Source organism: Triplophysa dalaica, chromosome 21 (assembly GCF_015846415.1).
Source record: "Triplophysa dalaica isolate WHDGS20190420 chromosome 21, ASM1584641v1, whole genome shotgun sequence".
NCBI classification, from domain to species: domain Eukaryota; kingdom Metazoa; phylum Chordata; class Actinopteri; order Cypriniformes; family Nemacheilidae; genus Triplophysa; species Triplophysa dalaica.
Window position 1 is genome coordinate 8,910,463 of NC_079562.1, and position 22,504 is coordinate 8,932,966.

Here is a 22,504-nt window from a genome sequence, read left to right on the forward strand (position 1 = left end):
CTATTTTACGGCATATATTCAAAATCTGTTGCTAGGTCAAAAAATGGGCCTGAGCCTTAGCTACTCTTTGGTAATTGTCATGTTAGAAGTAATAATGATAGCTTGTTCTCTGACTTTACTTGTGTTACAGTGTGTGATAGAAAGTGACAGACTGGGTGTGTGACTATATAAAATCTGGACTATGTAATAATATGATATTATAATATAATGTATTTATAATATATAATATATGTAACATATAACATAACATGTAATGTATCGTAACATAAGTTTATTTTCTAATACAATATAATTTATATATATAATCTTGGCTTAGCTAGCCGTTAAATAGGCATCTTTGACAGTACCAAATATCTGAAATTGGTTATCGAGAACTTTGAAATGTTACCTACTTTGATATCAACTACTGAAGTCAAATTTTATGGTTGTGGTGCTTCCTCTTTGTTTAGGAACTCACGTGATGGAGGGATCTGGCAAAATGGTGGTCAGTGCTGTGGGCCTGAATTCTCAGACTGGAATCATTTTCACCCTTTTGGGCACTTGCAATGATGATGAGGAGAAGAAGGTCAAGAAAGGTGAGAGTCTGACATACTTTCATTCTCTTGTGGATAATACCCTCTGTGTTTGAGTGAGACAGTCTACCTCTCTGGTTATGAGGTTTACCGACCATCAGTCCTGCCAGAGGTAAGAGCCATTCAAGAGATTTGCTGGATAGTTTCCATCTACTCCAAATCGTCTACTAATTCCTCGGCCAAGCCTTAAATTTTGTGACTATTTTCTAGAGCGTCAGTGTCACTGAAATCACCCTACGTTGTGCTGCATTTATGTTTGATTTCTAAAGGTATTGTTTTTTTTCTGGCTCAAGCCAAATTTGAGCTCCACGTTCCTTATTAGCTATTATATCGATAATACAAGATGATTGATGATAAGCAGTTAGGGAAACAATCATTGCCGTCCTGTTGTTTTTATCGGCAGTTACATAGTCAGTATGTCCCCTCTGTGTGCGCAAGCTGTGATGGCTTTCAAAGTACCCCAGGGTCTTTCAAATATTCACCTGACAGCTACTTGACAACACCTGCTGTTACCTCTCATGGTCTCTCTGATGGTCGTGTCTGTTGGGTCACTATCTAATTCAGCAGTCAATTCAGTTGAAATGATTTGACACACTCTTTTGTCATGGCCTAAAGATACATACAACGTTAGAGGAACACCTAAAAACCTTTGCAGAGTCCTCACCGAATTTCTGACAATGACTCCATTTTTGTTTCCTCTAACCCCAAGTTTAAGAATGAACTTTCTGATTAAAAAAATAGAGAAAGCTGCTTTTTTGTTTCAGCCAAACAAAATTTATCACAACAAAATTCCTGATAAAAATGTTTTGTCAGGCGTACGCCACAGTCAAAAACAGTGACATTGCCATCAGTGTGCTGTGCATAAAGACCCTCCAGTCCTTCTGTTTCTTTCTAGATGACATCTCAAATCCCACATGTGCTCATGGAATGTAGTATTACTTATATAGCTTTGGTTGTTTTTTGATTTATGTTCTTCTGTCTATGGTTTATTTTACTTTGAGCCATGTTATATCAGCCCTCCGCCCTCTCTCTCTCGTTTTAAACAGGTAAAAAACAAGGACCCCCTGAAAATCGCAACAAAGGTAACCTTACCCACTCCCTATCCCTTCTCCCCCTTCCCCATTCAGCGGCAAGTCTCGGAGTCTCGTCTCAGTCCCACTCACTTGCTCGCTCACTTTCTCTCTCTGTCTTTCACGCTGTCGCTTACCCCTTACTGCTGAGCCCCGGGGAGCTTTTTGCCTCGCTTTACCTATGAAAGGGTGCAACTCTCACCTGCTACAAACGGCACTAAGCAGCCAGAAGGCTTTGCATGTCCGCAACTTTGTCTTTCAGTAGATATAAAAAGTTATCTGTGATTAATGGTTAAATGTGTTTTTCAGATTTTGCCGAAAATAAAAAAAATACACGATTCTTTGAAATGGAGCGCATGCAGATAAATGCATTCGGTCCTTTTTATAAGGCATGAAGACCAAATGTTTTTTAGATGTTTTATGGATGATGCAGCAGGTCTCCAGTGACCTTATTAGCACTGTTGTTGGATCCTGCGATGGTGCTCTCATTTAGATAAATCTTTTACCGCACAGAACAGATCGAAACTGTTGTAGTGTCATATATAAAATGAACACGTTTATTTAATGTCATGCGTAAATATGTTATTAGAAGTAAACTGTTAAAAACATTTTTGTTCTGTCCATTTAATTTTCCCCAGTGTGACATTTCGAGGATTAATTTTCAGACTAACTATCTCTGTGCGCTCGGCCGGGTCATTTTTGACCATGTTTCAGGGTGTGCCCTGGCTGAGCCTTAGCAACCCACCCCCTATAGCGCATAGAGACCGAGCATCTGCTACACACAGAACTGCTCATCTTGTCTCCTTCCCTTTGCCCTTCATCTCAAGCACGCACACACTCAGATGAGCTGTTATCAGGCTGTGATCTTCTACCTACACGTTTGGACGAAGAATACATTCACGTGTTTATTACGACATAGTATAGATAGAGGTTTATGACATTGATGTGTTGCTTAGGGGCGTGGCTTTTGTGGGAGTTGCACCCTTGCAAAATGGACCAGCTGTGGATTGTCGTTGTTGTCCGTTTGTTGTTTCATTAGCTCTTTGTTTTTCTCACTGTTGCTTCTTTCTAGGGTGTGGCTCAGGATCTCATGCTGTCTTGTCCACTCTTCTCGTGGTCAAAATTTGACCCTTTCTTTCACCTCTTTCTCTGGTGCCGCCCTTTCATTTGGGAGCAGAAAAACGAACCGAAACCTCTCCTCTCCGATCGTCTTCCTCTTGGTCCTTGTTTTCCTCGTGGTTGTATCTCTGCCTGTTGTTTGGACTGTTTTTCTGTTTTTGAGTTGTCTGCAAATCACTTGCCTCTCGTGTTCGTTGTGCGTGCCTCTGTTCGTGTTGTCAGTCAGACGGTCAGTTCGCCCATCAATCCCTAATACATGTGTGGTCGTCGTATCTGGTCAGTTGTTTGTTGTGACTGGTGGTCAGGTAGGCTCATGGACTGTTTTTCGACCTTTCGGAATTTCTGCACCCAACGTCATCATAACAGATTTTGAGCCCTTCATGAGCGCATGTTCGAGATGATGCATAAGCTAACTGTTATATGAAAACATTCCGGCCTCTCTTTATCTTTTAAAAGGGGGACTTAATGAGAAATTGGGGTAAGGGATCAATGTCTAGCTATGGCAAAGTGGCTGAATTGGATCTTCGACTCCATTAAGTTTCTATTTCAGTTGGATGCTGGGTAATATAATATGTTGCTTTATCCCTGCCTGTTGCGTAATTGAATTAAAGTTACTGATGATACAATCAGAGTTTTTTTTTTACTTCAGCAGCTGATTTCTCTGTTAATGTCTTAAACATTTTCATTCCGAATACATCCTTAGCAGTTTACTTATCATTAAGAGCATATCAGTAAGTAGCACTATATTGGAGACACGTTCATTGAGTTACTATGCACAGTAAAGTGAATGTACTTAGGGAAGGCTTTCCTTGATAACACAATAATGAAAATCAATGGCCAATTTTTTTTATGATCTTTAGGTGTATCTTGAACATAGGTTTAAATACCTGAATGTTGTACCTTTCTGGCCAGTGACAAAGTATTTTATCTATAAGAATAGGCTCATAATATATAGAAATGTCTCATGCTGCTTGGGAATTACACACAATTTTGTGTGCATACTTTAAACCTTAAAAGGCCCTGTGATTTAAAAAATCTGTCCACACCTGCTCAAATTCACAAATTTCAAAGTCACTATCAATTCAGAGTTTTTCTTTCTGCTACGGTTGATCTGCTTAATTCTCTAGAAACCTTTAATATGACTTGCCCTCTAGCTTTTAATCAACTGCCTATTTTCTCCTTCCCTTTCTCCATCCTCTCATCTTCCTTCATCCTTTTTTTGGCCACGTTCCTCCCTTGTTCCCATAACCACTCCTGAAATCAACCTCCACAGCTAAGACCCAGGACGGCATCGCTCTGGAGATCCAGCCGCTGAAGAGCGAGGAAGGAGCGGAATCCGAAGAAAAGGAGGAGAAGGAAGAAAAGGAGAAAAAGAAATTCAAAGTCTCCAAGAAGGAGAAGTCGGTCCTGCAGAGCAAGCTGACAAGGCTGGCGGTCCAGATCGGTAAAGCAGGTATGGATACCTCTAGCGCCATTGTTGAATTTATGCACTTTGATTTGATGAGTCATAAAGCATCATTATAAGGGCCAGATTTTGCTGGTGGTGTCCAATTTTGCAAAATGGCGTTAAATGTATTTAGCGCAACAATATTATGTATTACAGTATATTTCCAGCACATGGTTTCACACAAAAATTCTGTCATGAAAAACTCAATCATAGGTTGTTCCAAACCTGTATAAATGTCTTTGTTCTGTTGAACACAAAGAAATTTGGAAGAATGTTAGCAACTGATAACCATTTTAATGGGAGTCAATGGTGCCCCAAAATCTCAGAGGTACCCCAGGACTATCTGCTTTGCTAAATTCTTCAAAATATTTTCTTTTTGTGTTAAAACTGATAATAAATGATTTCCCAGAAGTTGCTTATATATTTCCAAATATTGTTCTTTGTGTTCAACCAAAAAAGACTTTTATAAAAGGTTTGGAACAACTTGAGGGTGACAGAATTTCGTTTTTGGGTGAATTACCCATTTAAGGCGTCCTCTCCTTATGTTGTTTTTGAAGGTTTCTTTTACTTTCAGCCCAAAGAAATAGTGTCACCCCATATAAAAATGCCTGTCTCTTTGGGCTGTGTTCTACATAATTATCCTACATTTACCCTCACACACAAATCACATTCAGATTGAGAGCATCAGCCCACGGCTTGTGGTGCTACGACTAACAGGAAATTTGGTAGGCTTTACCTTCCCCTGTCTTAACTTTCTTTTCTTCGTCAGGTCTCATCATGTCTGCTGCGACAGTCATCATTCTCATCCTTTACTTTGTCATCGATACCTTCGGTGTTCAGGGACGCGAATGGACTGCAGAGTGCACGCCCATCTACATTCAATACTTCGTCAAATTTTTCATTATTGGTGTGACTGTACTGGTGGTGGCAGTGCCTGAGGGATTGCCTCTGGCTGTCACTATCTCCCTGGCCTATTCAGTTAAGGTGAGAGGCTTTAGGTTGGTAACTAGTGCCAACACAACAGTGTCATTTACTGCTCATGGTGTCTCTGGAGGTTTAATGACAGTTTTTGCCTTGTATCTTCGGTATGTGCAGACACATTGTCAGTTATGTAGGAAATATGTTAGTTAGACCAAACTTGTGTGTGTTATTTCTGCACTAACACTAGACTAACTGCTGTTTTTCTCAACAGAAAATGATGAAGGATAATAACCTTGTAAGGCATCTGGATGCATGTGAAACCATGGGTAATGCCACTGCCATATGCTCTGATAAAACCGGAACGCTGACCATGAATCGGATGACCGTGGTGCAGGCCTTTGTAAGTGACATCCACTACAAGAAAGTTCCTGAACCAGATCTCCTAAGTACAGAGATTCTAGAGCTGCTGGTGAACAGCATTTCCATTAATTCAGCGTATACTAGCAAGATCCTGGTAAGAATAAACCTTAATTGAAAATCGCTGAATAATTGATCTACGGTGTTTTGTGGTGAATTAATTGTTTCTTTGTGATGCGTCTCAGCCCCCAGAAAGGGAAGGTGGTCTGCCAAGGCATGTGGGTAATAAGACGGAGTGTGGCCTTCTGGGTTTTGTGCTGGAACTGAAGCGAGATTATCAGCCTATAAGGGACGAGGTTCCAGAAGAAATGTTTTACAAGGTTTACACTTTCAACTCCACCAGGAAGAGCATGAGTACCGTGCTGAAGAACTCAACGGGTACAGGATTTCGTATGTACAGCAAGGGCGCCTCTGAGATCATCCTGCGCAAGTATGCCTATGCTACATGTTTATGAAATATAATTAACAGTTTTTTATTTGTTATGCTGGATTACATTATACTCTGGAATAAAACTGTACCTGTATTTCTACATTTATTTACATTTGCAAGTCTATTAATACATATTATGCGGTCCTAAACTTGATATTCCAAGCCATGGTGTAGTGACATTTCGCACGATGAATACTTGAAGAAATAATGACATATAGGTTACATGTGGGAAAGCAAAACCCTTCAGCTTTCAACAAGGTCTCCGATCAATTTAATTTGAATTTGGCTTTTGATAAAAAATATGATAGGATTATAAGAGGAGTTTAGGAGAAGGAAAAAATTGACTTACGAATACTTCCTCTTTGTGCTAGGTTTTAATATTCCACATTCTGTTTCTGTCAGATGCTCCCACATCCTCGATCCTTCAGGCCAGCCTCGTGTCTTTAAGGCCAAGGATCGGGATGATATGGTATCCAAAGTCATCGAGCCGATGGCCTGTGAAGGCTTAAGGACCATTTGTGTAGCAATGCGAGACTTTCCAACCGAACCTGACTGGGACAACGAGGCTGAGATACTAAACAACCTGACCTGTATCTGTGTGGTGGGCATTGAAGACCCTGTCCGCCCTGAGGTGAGAAAAATGATCTTTGTGATTGTTGCTGGAAGTGTTGTGTGAACTGAATCTGGAAGTGACACATTTTTACCTTTCAATGTTCATTTTACCTTCTCTTGTCCAGTGTTTAACTATCTTGGATTTGGAATACCGCCAACATGGCATATATTCAGTATACATTTTCTGACACTTAATTTGACACTTAAAACGTCTCTATTAATTTCAAATATCAGGAGTGTCTGTGTAAGTTGATTAAAATTCAGTGTTCTTCATGAATGTAATGACATCACAACCTTTCCATCATCAACCCACTTTAAAAACTCATTTCAGTCCTTAATTCATAAAAGACGTAAGGGGTATTACGTGTCAGCTTGTTGAGACTGGGCCAGCCCATTGCATTTTATTTAATGAAAATGTACTGATGGTGATTATCGTGTGATGTTGATGGATTATTTGCGGAATGTCAAGCCCTATAAAAGTATAAACAGGAATAGCCTTATCAGTGGAGGCACGATCTGACCCAATTCCTTTGAAGGTGATAAAATAGGTACATGACAGGCTATTGTGTTATTTTTGATTATGGATATTGAGTCTTTCAAATGAGATGCCATTTATAATTGTGTAATGGACATGTGACTGATATATAGGTAAATGGGGGGTGAAGACATGAGGGATCCAATTTCCCTTTAGATTTTATCACATACAGAGGTATTGCTTTCAATACGTACTATAACCTTCTCACATTAAGAAAAGCATTTATGAGCTGTGAAGTCGGTAGCTGGTTTTAATTTAACATTGTCAACACAAGCTAACAAAGAAAAGAAGCTTTACATGGCAAGAAAACTTAAAGAAAATAAATCTAACTGTATTCTTTACCAAATAGGTACCGTCACCCACTATGTCAAACATTTTCATCTGAATTCACAACATTTAATTACAAACGTCTTCTCTACCAACAAACTTTTGAGTTTATGAAAAGCTTGTTTGAGCTGATGCAAAGGACAAGTAGCAGTTTGCTAAGAGATCAATCCAATAGTGAAGCAAGCCCAATTCCAACTTGTAATGGAGTCTTTGAGAAGTGCAGTTGGGCTGTTTTTGTGCTAGCTTAGCATACTTGCAGCAATATATCCAATATATTAGCGATAAAGCCCATGTGTGCGGTTGCTGGAGAAAAGAAGTCCAGCCTAAAGGTTCAAATTGATCGTACTCGTTTCTGAGCATCGTGCCAAGATAACCGTTCTTCACTTGCCATGAGGGTGACATCCGTGTGCAATATCTCTGTCAATGGAAACACTGGGAGGTTTCTAATTATCTATAAATAAATGAGCTTATTGGTTCTAATTACGGGAATGGTGTGATTCAAGACTGAGTGGGGGTAATTACATAGGACTCTAGCAAACACACACACATACTGAACGTCTGGATCCGGCCCCTTTGTGTGTTAAGCCGTCTTTGTGCTATGATGGCTAAGCGAGTATTATAAGGATGCTCTGGTCACTCAAAGTCCTACAGTCTATATCACACTTATCTGGGGCCAGCGGTGATGCTGAAGAACCCACAGTTTTTTTACTTCCAGTTTTGAGTTCTGTAATACATCCTGATCTGATTGGTTGGAATCTGGAATCATTAATGTCAATGACCTTTAGACAAACGGATTTAATTGAAAAAATTATTTTGGTTTCTATAAGCTTGTAGGAGGTTTTTTAGTTTTCTGACGTACCTATCATTTTATATTTGGGACTTTCGAATTCACTTGCTTTGAAAATTTGTTTATCACAAATGACAATTTTACTAGAGGAGTTGGAGTCTGGCTCAATCGATGTGGATTTGTCAATGTATGTTAGACTGTCCAGTATCCCCTTAGGGGTTTTGCACCCAGTCAGATCATGCTCAGGTCTGTTCCTTATCCCGCAGGTTCCTGATGCTATTCTTAAATGTCAGCAATCGGGCATTACGGTCCGGATGGTCACCGGAGACAACATTAACACAGCCCGTGCCATAGCTACAAAGTGTGGAATCTTGCAGCCCGGAGAGGACTTCCTGTGCCTGGAGGGAAAAGACTTCAACCAGCAGATCCGCAATGATAAAGGAGATGTAAGAAGCTACAAAACATTATCCTATTACATTATACTATACATGCAAAGCAGTTTTTTTTAACGCAAATCTTTGTCTGTAGGTGGAACAAGAGCGTCTTGACAAGATCTGGCCTAAATTGCGTGTTCTAGCCCGTTCCTCCCCAACAGACAAACATACTCTGGTCAAAGGTGAGAACTTGTCAATGGTTGACTGGATGAATGTATCTTCCATATACTTGCTATTGCTACAAAATAAATAGTTAAAAATAAGGGGCTTGGGGTCTATTACATTTTTAAGATGCAATGCAGAGTTTGGTACAGCAGCAAACTACAGTGCACATAGTTTTGCTTTCACAAATACATTAGTATAAGAAAACAAATTCTGTAAAAAAGATGTGAAATTGTGTTGTCTTTCAGGCATCATTGACAGCACAGTTGGAGAGACCAGACAGGTGGTGGCCGTGACTGGAGACGGAACTAATGACGGTCCTGCTCTCAAAAAAGCTGATGTCGGCTTTGCCATGGTAAATCTCGTGTTCTTGGTGCCGAAAATACACCTTTTTTTACAGATCTCACTCAAACATAGAAGCATTGACCCTCTTCTTTGGTGCATGGTGCAAGGTGTGCAGAGGTCATGGTCTTGAATCCCAGGTTTACATGATACATGCAGTTGATGGTTTGAATGCAATACATGTATGTTTTGGGTTTATTCGTCTGCAAAATGAAGATTGGTAAATGCATATGTTGTATACTCTTGTGTAGAGTGTTCAATCCATTTGGTTTTGCTGATTTATTGAAAAAGTCTGTTTCAGTTTTGTTTGATGAGAAATTTGCTGCAGAATGTGTGTGAGTTCATTTGTTGATCAGTGGGTGTCCCCAGCTCACAGAATCCCCTGCATGTCTCTTAAATGACCTCACGAAAACCCATGACATAATGAGTGTGTGAGAATTCACTTAACGGAGCAAACTTGAGCTGGAGATAAATCCCAGTTCTCACTCATATACACACTGGTGTCAAGATGCAAAATGTATAACTCAAGAATTGTCCATTTCAGAAGCAGTAGGTGGTGGAATTATCAAAACTGTTGGAGATTAGGGCATTAGGAAATAGTTTTATGAAATAGAGGTCCTAAAGCTGTCAAAAACACGGCTGAATTTGGTTCTTTAATTTGCTGTGCTTTTTGGGCCCACATAACTATCCCTTCATTCTTCATTCAGCTGAAATGTCTTTATATAAAATTAGCGATGCATCAATATGTAAATTTCTCATCAAATAACACTGAAACAGACTGATAACGATTAACGATAAATCTTGAACATTGGAAGCCGATATATTGGCCAATAAACATTGCCTAAATATTAATATAACATTTTTTGATACTGAACATTCTATTTGTCTGCTACAAATCATGTACCAAGCCTACTTTACACTACTTCAGTGTGCAGCTGAAGTAAATAAACCAGAGAAATGTTTTAATAATTTATCAGCTTTAATCTATTTGCCTAAGTTTTATGATTGGCCGATACTGATAACATTAAAAAAAAATATGATTTATCGGCCGATACCAATATGGGCAATAATTTATTGTGCATGCCTATATAGAATGCATTCCAAGCCAATACAGGACTCCATTAAAACTCGCACTGCTGTATTATTTTTCTCTTTTAACTTAATAAAAACATCTTGTTTCTAAGAATGAAATGGTATCACCAAATAATGAAGAAGTGACTTTTTCCAGTGTTTACACAGACTCTGAATTCATATTTTTGAAAAACAGATGCATGCTTTGTCCAACAGGGAATTGCTGGCACTGATGTTGCAAAGGAGGCCTCTGACATCATTCTCACAGATGACAACTTTACCAGTATTGTCAAAGCCGTAATGTGGGGACGGAACGTGTACGATAGTATTTCCAAGTTTTTGCAGTTTCAGCTGACAGTCAATGTGGTGGCTGTGATCGTGGCGTTCACTGGTGCCTGCATCACACAGGTATATTTACATCCTATTGGGAAAAAAAGCATTTCCAGCATTTTGTTATGGCGTCTCAGTGTTTATGCATATAAAAATATTGTGAAATTGTTAATACTTTCATTTTATGGGACTATGTTGAGGACATCAGGACTAAGTTTGTTTCTGGGAAAATATGCTTGTCATAGTTAGGTTCATTGCTATTTTATGACAACAGACACGGTCACAATAAAAATAATGAAAATGTATTTTGCTTACATTTTTGATGATAGTACCCAAAGACGGATTAAATATATATTTAATCGGCATTTAATAAAAAAATGGGCACTTTTTTTAGCTTTCTTTAACCGCAACCAAACATAACGGTACCTCCCATAAGCTCTGAATGTTCTCTTTAAGATACATAGATGAACAGCCAGGGCAATAAATACAAAAAACATGATGGTTAAGCTAAGCAGGGAATTATGGAAGACAAATCATGTGTTATGATTAAAGGACTCAACCATAAAGACAAACTCTGCAAGCCCAGGTTTATTCATTTAGAGTATATTCATTAATTTGTTTGCTGTTAAGTGCTGGTGGCAGACTTTGACTTACATAGGGCTGGCTGGTCTTATTGTGTCCTTGTCTAACATTATTACATATGATAATACTTTCCTTTCTCACTCTTGGTTGTTGTGTCTGCAGGATTCCCCTCTAAAAGCGGTTCAGATGTTATGGGTGAATCTGATTATGGACACGCTGGCTTCATTAGCTCTGGCCACCGAACCCCCGACAGAATCACTCCTGCTGCGCAAACCTTATGGGCGGGACAAGCCACTCATTTCCAGGACTATGATGAAGAACATCTTAGGTCATGCAATCTATCAGCTTGTCATCACATTTACTCTTCTATTTGCTGGTAAGAAGCTCTGTTGTTTTCTTTGAGTTGAAATTACATGAGTTCCCAATGAAACGCGTTCCCAATATCTAAAATGAAATGAGTTACTATTCTTTCAAAAGTTTACAGGAATCTAGTAATGGCTAATTGCATTTTGTGTAATTATGGGATACATGTGTAGTTGCCAGGCAACTGCTGGATTAATTTGCAAACCTAATATAATAAATACAAAAAAGAATTGCCCTGAAAATAGCCATGGAAGCTGGTATGTTGTAAAACAAACAAACAGGTTTAATTTGCGGTGGTAATCTGATCCATCCCAACTCACTTTCCACACCACTCGCTGTTGTCTACAGTGCTTTAGTAGATCTCACTAGAAATCCCACATTGTGTTGCTTAGACTTTGAGTATATCAAAGTTTACATACTTAAAAAACAGCAGACCTCAATTTGTAAAGTTTGAATGAACGTTTAAGAATCAGCAGACCTCAATTTGTAAAGTTTGAATGAACGTTTAAGAATCAGCAGACCTCAATTTGTAAAGTTTGAATGAATGTTTCAAATATGTCTCTTAGTGGACATTACACTAGACTTGAATCGTTTTTTTATTTATGGGACCATGTATTTGTTAATAATCCCTGGCAGAGCTCTCCTCACACATACAACACAGTATGAACTGTGATGTTTTGAATGTTCCTATCACTGACTCATTGTCTTGCTGTCCCCAAAGGTGAGAAGATCTTTAGCATTGACAGCGGCCGCAACACTCCCCTCCACTCTCCGCCATCTGAGCACTACACCATCATCTTTAATGTGTTTGTCATGATGCAGCTGTTCAATGAAATCAATGCCCGGAAGATCCATGGCGAAAGGAACGTGTTCGAGGGAATTTATCGCAACCCCATATTCTGCCTCGTTGTGGTGGGAACCTTTGCTCTGCAGGTGAAACATAAAGTCATTACTTGCAGTTTGCAACTGTTAACAGCCTATATTTACAATAGGGTGTAATAACACTAGCATTTATTTGTGATTAATATTGTTAAAGATTTCCTGTTGAAACTAGACTATTTGGGTTATAGCAAAAGGACTGTAGTTCATTTTGTCAGTTAATTACACAAATTCTTGTCAATCTTAAGGTTGTCGTCAGTACTTTTGGTACATTTAAAAGAAGTTAAAATGCAAATCTGCCCAAAGTTTTTTTTTACCTTATACTACTATTTAATATACAGTAGATATGGATGAAAACACATACATCTACATTTTGTTTCATGGTTTTCATGGTTATACTTATGATGTTGTTGCAGATCATAATTGTGCAATTTGGAGGAAAGCCGTTCTCCTGCACGGACCTCAGCTTGGATCAATGGCTCTGGTGTGTGTTTATAGGGGTTGGTGAGCTGCTCTGGGGACAGGTAAGACATCCTTGACTAATCAATAAAACAGGTTTGATTACGTATCATAGGATTACATATCACGTATGATTTTTCTTGCTTTATGCGGAGACGGAGATATTAAGTATTAATATAAAAATTGGATTTAGTATGACTTGTATCCTTGCAGTTTATAAGAAGCATTCAAACTTCGCTTTAATTAAGCCCCACTTATGGTTTCAATACAAGGGGAGCCACTTATATTGTAGGCAGACAGAGGAACACATTTACCGATGACAGAGAGAGAGAGATGCACTGGCTTCTCAGTGGTGAAATAATAAAAACATCATGGCCGAATGCACACGCGTGGGTGATTTAGAACATCTTCAGTTCACTCTTCGGGAGCGCAGGGGGGGGAAGGTGAAGCTATGTGTGATTTCAAACCTGTAGGAGGGAGAGAGGGCGGCAAGCAGAGACTGTACATTGCCACACATTGCCAGGGAACGGGTGCCATCAGCTCAGAGTTTACCTTATGAAGAACAGGATGGCGAGCTTTACTTTATCAACCAGGAAGCACAAGCATGGCCCTCCACCCTCATATTGCTGAATTGCATTCTGGACCACAGCCTGAAAAACATGCATACATGCGAGACTAATGCATCATGGTAGGTCATCAACAGGGCGGCAAGCTATTTGTGTGGGTAAAGCTTCCTTCTGGCAGTTGCATCTCACATAAGCCATTTCCTACCAGCTTATCAGATTGTCTGTGTGTGTGTGTTGCGTTTGTTGTTTCACACATGTGGCCTCGCGAGCCAGCTGTTCGGAACATATAAACAGGATGAACAGCAGTTCATCTACTAAGTGTAGAGTTGTCATGTATAGATGTTTTAGAGCCACTGTAGGTTTGCATTGAGAGTGCAACCCCCATCATGGAAACATTCACACAATCTTCATGTTCAGTCGCGGGTACAAAAAATGTTCACGTACCACCTTGAATATCCATCAGGCTCTTACGGTCCTCCGTATATAATAAACATTGTGATTGAATGTCATAGTGATTTATAAAAATGCGTTTGCACATCATTGGTTGTCCGTATCCCGGTCCTCATAAAGCCATGGATAATCCCAACTGCTGAGCTAATGTCTTCGATGATCTACGGTTGCCTTTGAGTGACCGTGTTTTTTTTCCTTGTCTTCCAGTTAATCTCTGCCATCCCCACGCACCGCCTCAAGTTTCTGAAGGAGGCCGGTCATGGCATACCGAAAGAGGAGATCGCAGAGGATGTGATGATGGAGGGTGATGATGAGATGGACCTTGTAGATATGGAGCTGCGTAGGGGACAGGTTCTGTGGTTCAGAGGACTCAACCGTATACAGACTCAGGTAAGCTGCTCTAGACTTTATATTTCAGTATTCATGCCTGTCCTTTCCACCAAACGTCCCAGGATTTGGATAATGATGAAACTACAGGAGCCATGACCTGCATATATCCCTGATTCTACCTGAAGAAATTGTGTCTAAGTAGATCATTGTTAACAGATGTTTGGTTTATTTTATGATTTATGATCTCAACAGTAGTTGTAGTTGTTCAAACCTCTGTTCAGTGATAATTTGAAACATTATGGTTCATTTCCACTGCCGATGATTGATCTTTAAGTTTTAATCATTAAAAAGTCGTTTTATTGAAAAAGCAAAGTTGGCTTGAGTGCACATTTGCTGCAAGATTTTCAGTGGGATCCAGACGTCTGACTACTATATTTATTTTCATTACAAATGACATCATCAGCTTAAAATATTTATATTTTTTATTATTAATTTTTAATACTTAAGATATTTTCAATCAAGATTTCTGCTCCTAAGAAGTGTCTGAAAAATACAGATTCTAGTATCTATAACGGGGTGTCCACGGGGTCTTAAAAAGTATTAATAGTTTTTAGAGAAAATGAAGGCCCTTAAAATGTATTAAAAAGTCTTAAATGCCATTTTCCAAGATATTCAATTGTGTGTCATCTTTCATATTTTTCCAAAGAAGTCATATTCTTTTCGTAGGCGAAAAGTAGGACCATTTACACCCATTTGTTAAACAACATCGCTGACGATTGGGGAAATGCAAGTTTAGTGCACTTGTAAGAAGATAAGGAGTTGGCACAAGACCGCTGGGGGCCGTCTCTGGAAATAACTGTGAGGCATACTTCTCTGTGTCGGAAGGGGAATAGCGTAGCCTCGATGGGGATCAACACTGTCCGGTCCCACATGCTAAGTGCTAGCCACAAAGCTGGTTTCTCTTTCTAATAAACCTTGCATTGGGTTACTCAATTAATTCTCTTGTGCTTGGTTCCCACCCTTCTGAATTATGTTGGATTAAAAACTAAGACTGTTTAGCCGTGCTGTTTTACAATCAGTATATAGTTATTTCAAGTTAAAGTGTTGCCTATGTAACCGGTTTAAACTTGAGGTGGCAACGAGGTCTTAAAATGTATACAAAGAGCCTTAATAAAGGTCTTAATAAGCATTACATTTAGCTCCATGATTCCTGTATATACCCTGTATAACTGTTTTGCATCATGACCACTTAAAGAGGAAAATTCACCAAAAAAAATGATGTCATTGTTTACTCATCCCCTCGTTGAAAGAAAACGGTCTAAATGTTGTTGTTCCACGTAATACAAAACAGATATTTTGAAGAATGTTTCTATCTAAATACTACCATACTACGTCTTCCATTGTAGGGTAGATACTACTATGAAAGTCGATGGTACCCAAGAAAGGTTTGGTTTGCCACATTGGTTAAAATATCGTCTTATTTGAAAACAAAGACATTTGTACAGTTTTAGAACAGCATGAGGGTGGGGACAGATTTATTTTTTATTTTTGGGAGAACTGTCCCTTAACGCATTAACCAAATCAAAGATTAACGCATTCACAATTTCCATCTATTTTTTTTTATAAATCAAATGCTTTTCCAGCTCCAAACAGCACATACCTCATTTCCAGTGGTAATATTATTGAACTCTGTGAATGCCTGGTGGCTGTTTTCGAGTCATGTATCCCAATGGCCTATGAAAATTCCCATGGGTTCATACATGTTAGGAGTAAGCAGAGATTTGTGTTCTGCGTTGGTGGCCCAGGTTGAGAGCAGCCCATGCCCTGGAGATGACATGCCTGTAATGCATGAGGGACAGCTTTTTGTCTTTGAGACAACATGCAGAACCTTTAAGAGGGATTTTTGTGTATACAAGGGCTCATCTACAAATCCTCTTCACTCCGTCAAGAAGTAAGAGAAAATCCGGGAACAGACCTTTATTTTCCTCTGAGGATGGCAGGGCATGTGGGAGGATCTTTTAGTCACAATTACTAACAATGAGTGGGTTATGTAAGTGGGTTTACAGATGAATTTATGTGAATCCTTCAAGATTGCGTATGTTTGTGGGTTTGAATTCTGAAAAGGCGTTCTGTGCCTTTAAAGGATATGCTTTACGAAACACTGTTGAAAGGGCGGTAAACCTCCTACTGAAGACTGTCAATGTATTCCACAGGCGCTGATTTATCCCTCTGGATTTCATTTGTTTTCCTCAGCTCCTGAGAAACAGCATCGACTTTACCCTCATCTATCTAGTTAAAGGGACAGTTCACCTAAAAATGACAATTCTGTCATCATTTACTCACCCTCAGATTGTTCAAAACCAGTATACATTTCTTTGTTCTGCTAAACACAAAAGAAGATATTTGGAAGAATGTCAGTAACCAAACCAAACCATCCCCCATTGAATGAGATCTTTTTGATTACTGACATTCTTCCAAATATTTTCCGTTTTGTTCAGCAGAACAAACAAATTTGTGTTGGTTCTGTATCGTGTAATATCACAGATGGCCGTTGAAATGTGGGGTTGATTTTAACCCACTTGTCCTCTGCATTTTCTACCGCAAAACACAAAATATGATATTTTGAAAATGTTTGTAACAGAAAACCGTTGGTCCCCATTGACTTCTATTGTATAAACACAAAAACAATGCAAGTCAAGGAGACCAATGCTTTTCTGTTACCAACATTCTTCAAAATTTCTTCCTTTGTGTTCTGTAGAAGAAAATAAGTCATACCGGTTTGAAATGACAAGAGGCCGTATAAAAAATGACACATTTTATTTTAACCCTTTTTGATCCCTTTGATTATCAAGTCAGTGAGGCAGTAATTTGTAGATCAAGTCTTAACGCATTCCACATCACATCCATTCAAATTCTCCCAGACTTGCCTCAAGCCCAGACGAATAAGAGGTTGAACGTTCCTTTCACTGCCTCCTCTTCCCTCCTCCCTTCCTCTCGCTCTTATTCCTGATTACAAGTCAGCCAGCTGACCGCAAAAGCACTACTCTACTAATTAGCTGCTTATCTCTCTCTCTCGCCCAGAGTCCCACCACCCCACTTTTAAAATCCCACGGGATTTCTGTTTTTTTATCTGACATGCATGGTTAGGGGTACACAATGAAAGAAATAATTGGCACGAATAGGATTCAAATTCATCAGTACTTCATAGAACTAGTTTCTCGCTTTTCTTTTATTCTCTTTTTCCGGCACAAATTCTTCCCACATTAAACTTTCCTTTCGATCCCTCTGTCAAAACTTACTAAAGCTTTTATTTTGTCATTGAGGGGATATTCTGTTTCTCTTTTTTCCAGTAACAAATGTATCTGCTCTAACTGCTCTTATTGGCCTTCTCCATGCTTCCTTTCTTTTTCCTCTCATCTTCTTTGCAGATGGACGTGGTTTATACATTCCAAACAGGCCAAACGGCAGTGCCCGGGGCCCTGCGTCGCCAGCCCTCCGTGGTCAGCCAGCACAACGACGCAAAAACTGTTGTTAGCCCCACCCATGTAGGGATTTCCTCTTCCTCCCTGTCCGCCAACTCTGCTGCAGCCACTGGGCTGCCCGCCCCTGCTTCCTCTTCTACTACAGGCAGTGAGTGCCACATAACACGCTCCCGCTGTTGCATGACGGCCATGTTGAATGCATTCATAACCCGAATGCTTTCTAACCTGGCATACAACCCATTAACAACCCTCGTTTCCACCCTGCGTTTTCACACTTTATCATTCATTTTTTTCCAGTCTATCTAGCCTACAGAGGTGAAAATCCTCCTCCCCCAAATTACTTTGCATTTCTGCCAGTGTCTGAACCAGCGCATTGCGTGTGATTTGAATATGGCCGGTCTTGCCGATGTCTCCATGCGACAACCCTTGCGAGAAGCCACGGGCAGGAAGCATTTGTCAGGGTCGCTAACATCTCATTTGTTCATTTGTAATGCTGCATAATGTCTTTTTCACGATGCTTACTTTCTCACCTGTCCTAGCTCACTCTCTTATTTTCACAGCAATACTCACACTCCTTTTGTCGATTTCACTGTGCATTTTTGTTTTTCTCATTGCCAGGCACACCTCTCTCTCTCTCTCTAATACTTGGAGCCTATTTGTCACGCCTTGTGTCTTCTCCGTCTCCATTTCTCTTCATTGATATTCTAGCAGGAACTGAGTCATGAACTGTTTTTCCTGCCGTCTTTATTTAGGCTACATCCGTTGTTTAGCATTCCGCATTTGAGAGTGTGTTTGTGAGTTCAACCATTTTAGTGAGCTGTTCGTTTAAAACTAAAACAGAAATATCTAGAGATGAGTTGCAATGAAAAGGAAGGCACTTTGATCTCAGTAATCATAGTAGAGTCGAGCTTTCCGACATGATCTGGCATGCGGTTGTATGCATGAGCAACATCACTGTCACGACTCTCTCTGGTTTCAAGGAGGTAGTCTGGGGTAAAAGCGGACCGACATAGCTGCATGGCAGAGGAATGTAAACCTGTGAACGCACTGTTGAAAAGTGTAAGCCTTTGCTGATTGGTTGAGCTGGTAGGACAGAGTGTTCCTCAGTCGGCTGTGGGTTAATGTGAAGGAAAAAAAACAGGAATGCAAAATTAGTTTACGAATTTTATCAGCGTGTTTTGCACCGCGCCAAAAATCTCAGCGCAACCGTTTTGAAGCACTAGATACACATGCTTTGCATTTTAATGTTTGTCTGCTTGTATTCCTGGGAGCTTGGTGTTTCTGAGGGGAACAAACTCCAAAACATATTCACTTAAGATTTTGGATTCCGTCCTAGAAGTCAAAAACCGAGCATGTGGTTCATAACATATTCAAGTTGACGTCAAACTAAATGACACCCTCTGGCAGAGATAACGGTAACTTGAGTGCTTGGCACTGGATGAGGATCTCTACGCTCAACAGTCTGTCAAACCTCATTCCGGTTTATTTACCCACAAGACTACCTGACAAACCGTCCTGTTGGCATTCTTGCCTCAGTTGCAGCATGCCTTCACAGCATCTCAAGAGGACGGTTTCCTCTTCCTCCCCACTTAATGAATTAGAGATGCTGCCGGCGCAGCGTTTGAGTCATGCATACAAAGTCTTTGCACTTATATACTCCTTCGTAAACAGATCTATGGAGCAATAAATCCAGAATTGAAATTTAATTTGTTTTTGCGTGCGTGTGTGATTGTGAGGGTTTACTTTTAACGGCATATTCGCTCTCTCTCTCTCTCCCCTTTGTCCCTCTCTCTCACTGTTCATCTCTGACTGTGTTGTTATTTCACTCTGTGACTGGACTTATTTTAGGCTTGAAATATAAGACACCTAATACTTGTATGAGTGGGTGATGGTAGCAAAACCCATATGGGCTGTTCCATGCAACCTTTATATGAGTTTTATCAAAGGTTTTTACCATCCTGAGGTCCAGAAATCTAAATACCATGTGAAGTTTATCTTAAAGGTTGTAAATGCATCTTTGTGTTTTAAAGCATAGTTTACATAGTCAGGTAAGTGAATTGTCACATCCGCATCAAAATTATCACATGCGTAGCGGTCCATATTCCTCATAAATGGGCACGTGAAAATTAAAATACGGTAACTATTTCACGTTCTATAAAGGGGAATCCCTTCACCATTTGTTAGGTATTATTGCTTCTGGTTGGTGCATTTTAATTTAAAAAAGTATGTTGTCTCTCAAAAACACGCATTTTTTTGTAACATGCATAACACATTAATTAATCTATCCCTCTTTTAAATAAACTTCTGCGTAGACTGATTATTTTCTGATGTCTGGCCTCTATCATCAGGGATTTAGTCAAATAAACATGGTTCAACATAAATACCTTCTCTGAGAATTTATATTCCAAGCTTTGACTGAAAATGTCACATCCATAATGCTGGAATTGCTCAAATCACAATATTAGATTCAAATGTTATGGAAAACTATTTAAGAATGGAAACGATAAAAACGGCTGTTTTGATAAGACCAAAAATGAAAATCATTTTATCCCTGTTGGCTCCTAAATGACGTTGAGAACAAAGCTGGCATGTCTCTCCTGTCTTGCAGTGATTGTGTGTTTCTCGTCATTTTAATGTCATGAAGTGGTTTGGTGTCGTGTCCTACTTGTGGAGTGTACTTGTTCCAAATAGGTTTTAGAAAATGCTTTGGAGTGTTTGTGTTTTGTTTTATTTTATTTTGTCAAGCTGTTTGATTTGCTTGTGTTGGGTTTATTTGTGTTTGTTTTGTATTTCATAAGCAGGTTTAATGCTATCGTAGGTGTGAAGTTCAGTTTCATGTTTTTGTCATTTAATTCATTGAGTCTGTTCCAACTGCCTGCTTGAGGTGGACACTATTCCATTCCAGCTTCACTAATTCTCTCTTTTTGTCCCTCGCAGATTAAGGTGGTGAATGCATTCCGTAGCTCCCTATACGAGGGTCTAGAGAAGCCAGAATCCAGAAGCTCCATCCATAACTTCATGTCTCATCCTGAGTTCGTACCCCTTTCTGAGGAGGAAGCCCACGTCCCCACGATAAAGGAGAGCTGTGTAGAGATCGAGATGCTCCCCTCCTCTTCCAAAAACGGAGGCGGCGGCGAGCCCCCGGGTCGCTCTCTCCACAGCCAGGAATGTTCCGTCTGATCCCCTCACAACTGTTCCTTGTCCGGCCTTATTGCCCCAGAATGTTTTTGACATGCACGCCGGGCACCACCACTCGTCCGGTGAACCCGAGGAGAGTCCGGCCAATGGACATCAGAGGGACAGCGCCCGCAGTGGCCGTTTGGTCGACCACAACCCTTCTCTCCCTCCTCCATAACCCACCCTTCAACCCCTCTGCCCCTCTCGATTTGCACTGTGTCGCCAACAGCAGCAGCAGCAGCACTCTGTAAGTACATGCTGCTGTGCTGCAGCCGATGTGACGCATTGCCTAACTCGCACACTAGAGGGCGGCACTGCGTCAGATGCCCTCTCTCAGCCTGTCACTGGCATTTTTATCTCTTTTACAGTTGTGATAATGTCACTTCTCTGGTCTCGTGTATTGCTGTAATCATTTATTGTTTTGTCCTAGGACTCTCATTTGCATAATTTTGATCAAGCCCATTTTGTTCATCCACTCAGTTTCTGTTTGGATGTTTATTTAGATTTTATTTCTCTTTTTTTGTTCTGTTTTAAGGTGGATTGAAAAACATGGCAGTTCAGCTATCCTTGTTACTCATTCTTTTAATGTTTTCAATTTTAACGGACAGTTTGAAATAGTTCAGACACACTACATTCTTGTCAAGTAGGATGCTGATTTCGAGTGTTCTGTCACTTTATATGTACAGATGTAAGGCTGCTATAGTGACCATTAGCAGAATAAAACGACTCTAAAAACGCCTCTTGGATAGCCATGAGTACCCAATTGGCTCTTGAGGGGGCAGAGAGGGTCAACCCACATCATCTCAACACATCACACCCAAAGGCGTCTCTAGTCTCTTGTTAGACCATTTAATGCTTAACTGCCTCAAAACAAAGTTCCATCAAATACCCTGGCTAAACGACCAAGTACTTTATCAAAGGTACAGCACATCACCATAGTGTGCATGTATCTGTAGGTTCATCTGTGTCTGATTGTATGGGAATGGGAATTGTTATGCTTATCTACTAATAAAAAATATTCCTTTTCTTTCTATCTCTTTTAGAGGAAAAAACAATAGAAGTGATTTCAATGTATGTGCGTACATTCAAACTAAATCTGACAAGTCTTTTACACCTCATGATCGGCTCTGCAGATATGTGTTCTGTTTGTTATCTAACATCAGGCTGTGCTCCACATAAGCTTCAAGGGTTTGATCAGTTTTGCAGATAGCACTGGTAGAACTCAAAGATCCCATCACTGAAGTTACCCTGCACGTGTATGTTGTAGTTAGCATGCTTTTGCTATTAGAATGAAAGCGAAAACACTGTTCGGCCCGGTTATAGGAATAGAAAGAAAATAGATGGTACAGTTTTGTAAGAGCGTGACCTCGGCGACATGTACTTTCGATTAGGTGAATCACACTACTGCCATAGTCCAGCCCTTCCACTCCATACCAATCTAGGTTAAATCGATTCCTCGAGTTACACCTTTTCTACTTGCTCAGAGCCATATTTTATAGATTGTTCTTTTATATCCCATTGTTTTTGCGATTTATTTTGTATATCCAGCCAAATTCAGAAACACACAGAGAGTCACTGCCTAAAGAAAAAACAACAACAACTTAGATGGACCACCTTAATGTTTACTGAATGGCTCTACA

At 39.9% G+C, this 22,504-nt stretch overlaps 1 protein-coding gene across 6 annotated transcripts in view; it reads left to right on the top strand.

Moving 5' to 3' along the window:
• Nucleotides 1–21,897, top strand: part of atp2b4 (ATPase plasma membrane Ca2+ transporting 4) — a 59,318-nt gene extending 37,421 nt beyond the window's left edge. For 2 of the 6 annotated variants that reach the window (XM_056735355.1, XM_056735356.1), the window contains exons 6-21: nt 450–575; nt 1,619–1,654; nt 4,035–4,214; nt 4,978–5,192; nt 5,401–5,643; nt 5,732–5,976; nt 6,379–6,607; nt 8,504–8,683; nt 8,766–8,853; nt 9,082–9,188; nt 10,463–10,654; nt 11,321–11,534; nt 12,243–12,454; nt 12,817–12,924; nt 14,083–14,265; nt 20,625–21,897. In XM_056735355.1, the coding sequence (XP_056591333.1) occupies nt 450–575; nt 1,619–1,654; nt 4,035–4,214; nt 4,978–5,192; nt 5,401–5,643; nt 5,732–5,976; nt 6,379–6,607; nt 8,504–8,683; nt 8,766–8,853; nt 9,082–9,188; nt 10,463–10,654; nt 11,321–11,534; nt 12,243–12,454; nt 12,817–12,924; nt 14,083–14,265; nt 20,625–20,867 (2,801 nt within the window). In that variant the 3' untranslated portion in view covers nt 20,868–21,897. Of the gene's footprint in view, nt 1–449; nt 576–1,618; nt 1,655–4,034; nt 4,215–4,977; nt 5,193–5,400; nt 5,644–5,731; nt 5,977–6,378; nt 6,608–8,503; nt 8,684–8,765; nt 8,854–9,081; nt 9,189–10,462; nt 10,655–11,320; nt 11,535–12,242; nt 12,455–12,816; nt 12,925–14,082; nt 14,266–17,633; nt 17,836–20,624 lie in introns of all 6 variants that reach the window. The other 4 variants (XM_056735360.1, XM_056735357.1, XM_056735359.1 and 1 more) reach the window with 4 other exon arrangements.
• Nucleotides 21,898–22,504: the final 607 nt, after the last annotated feature.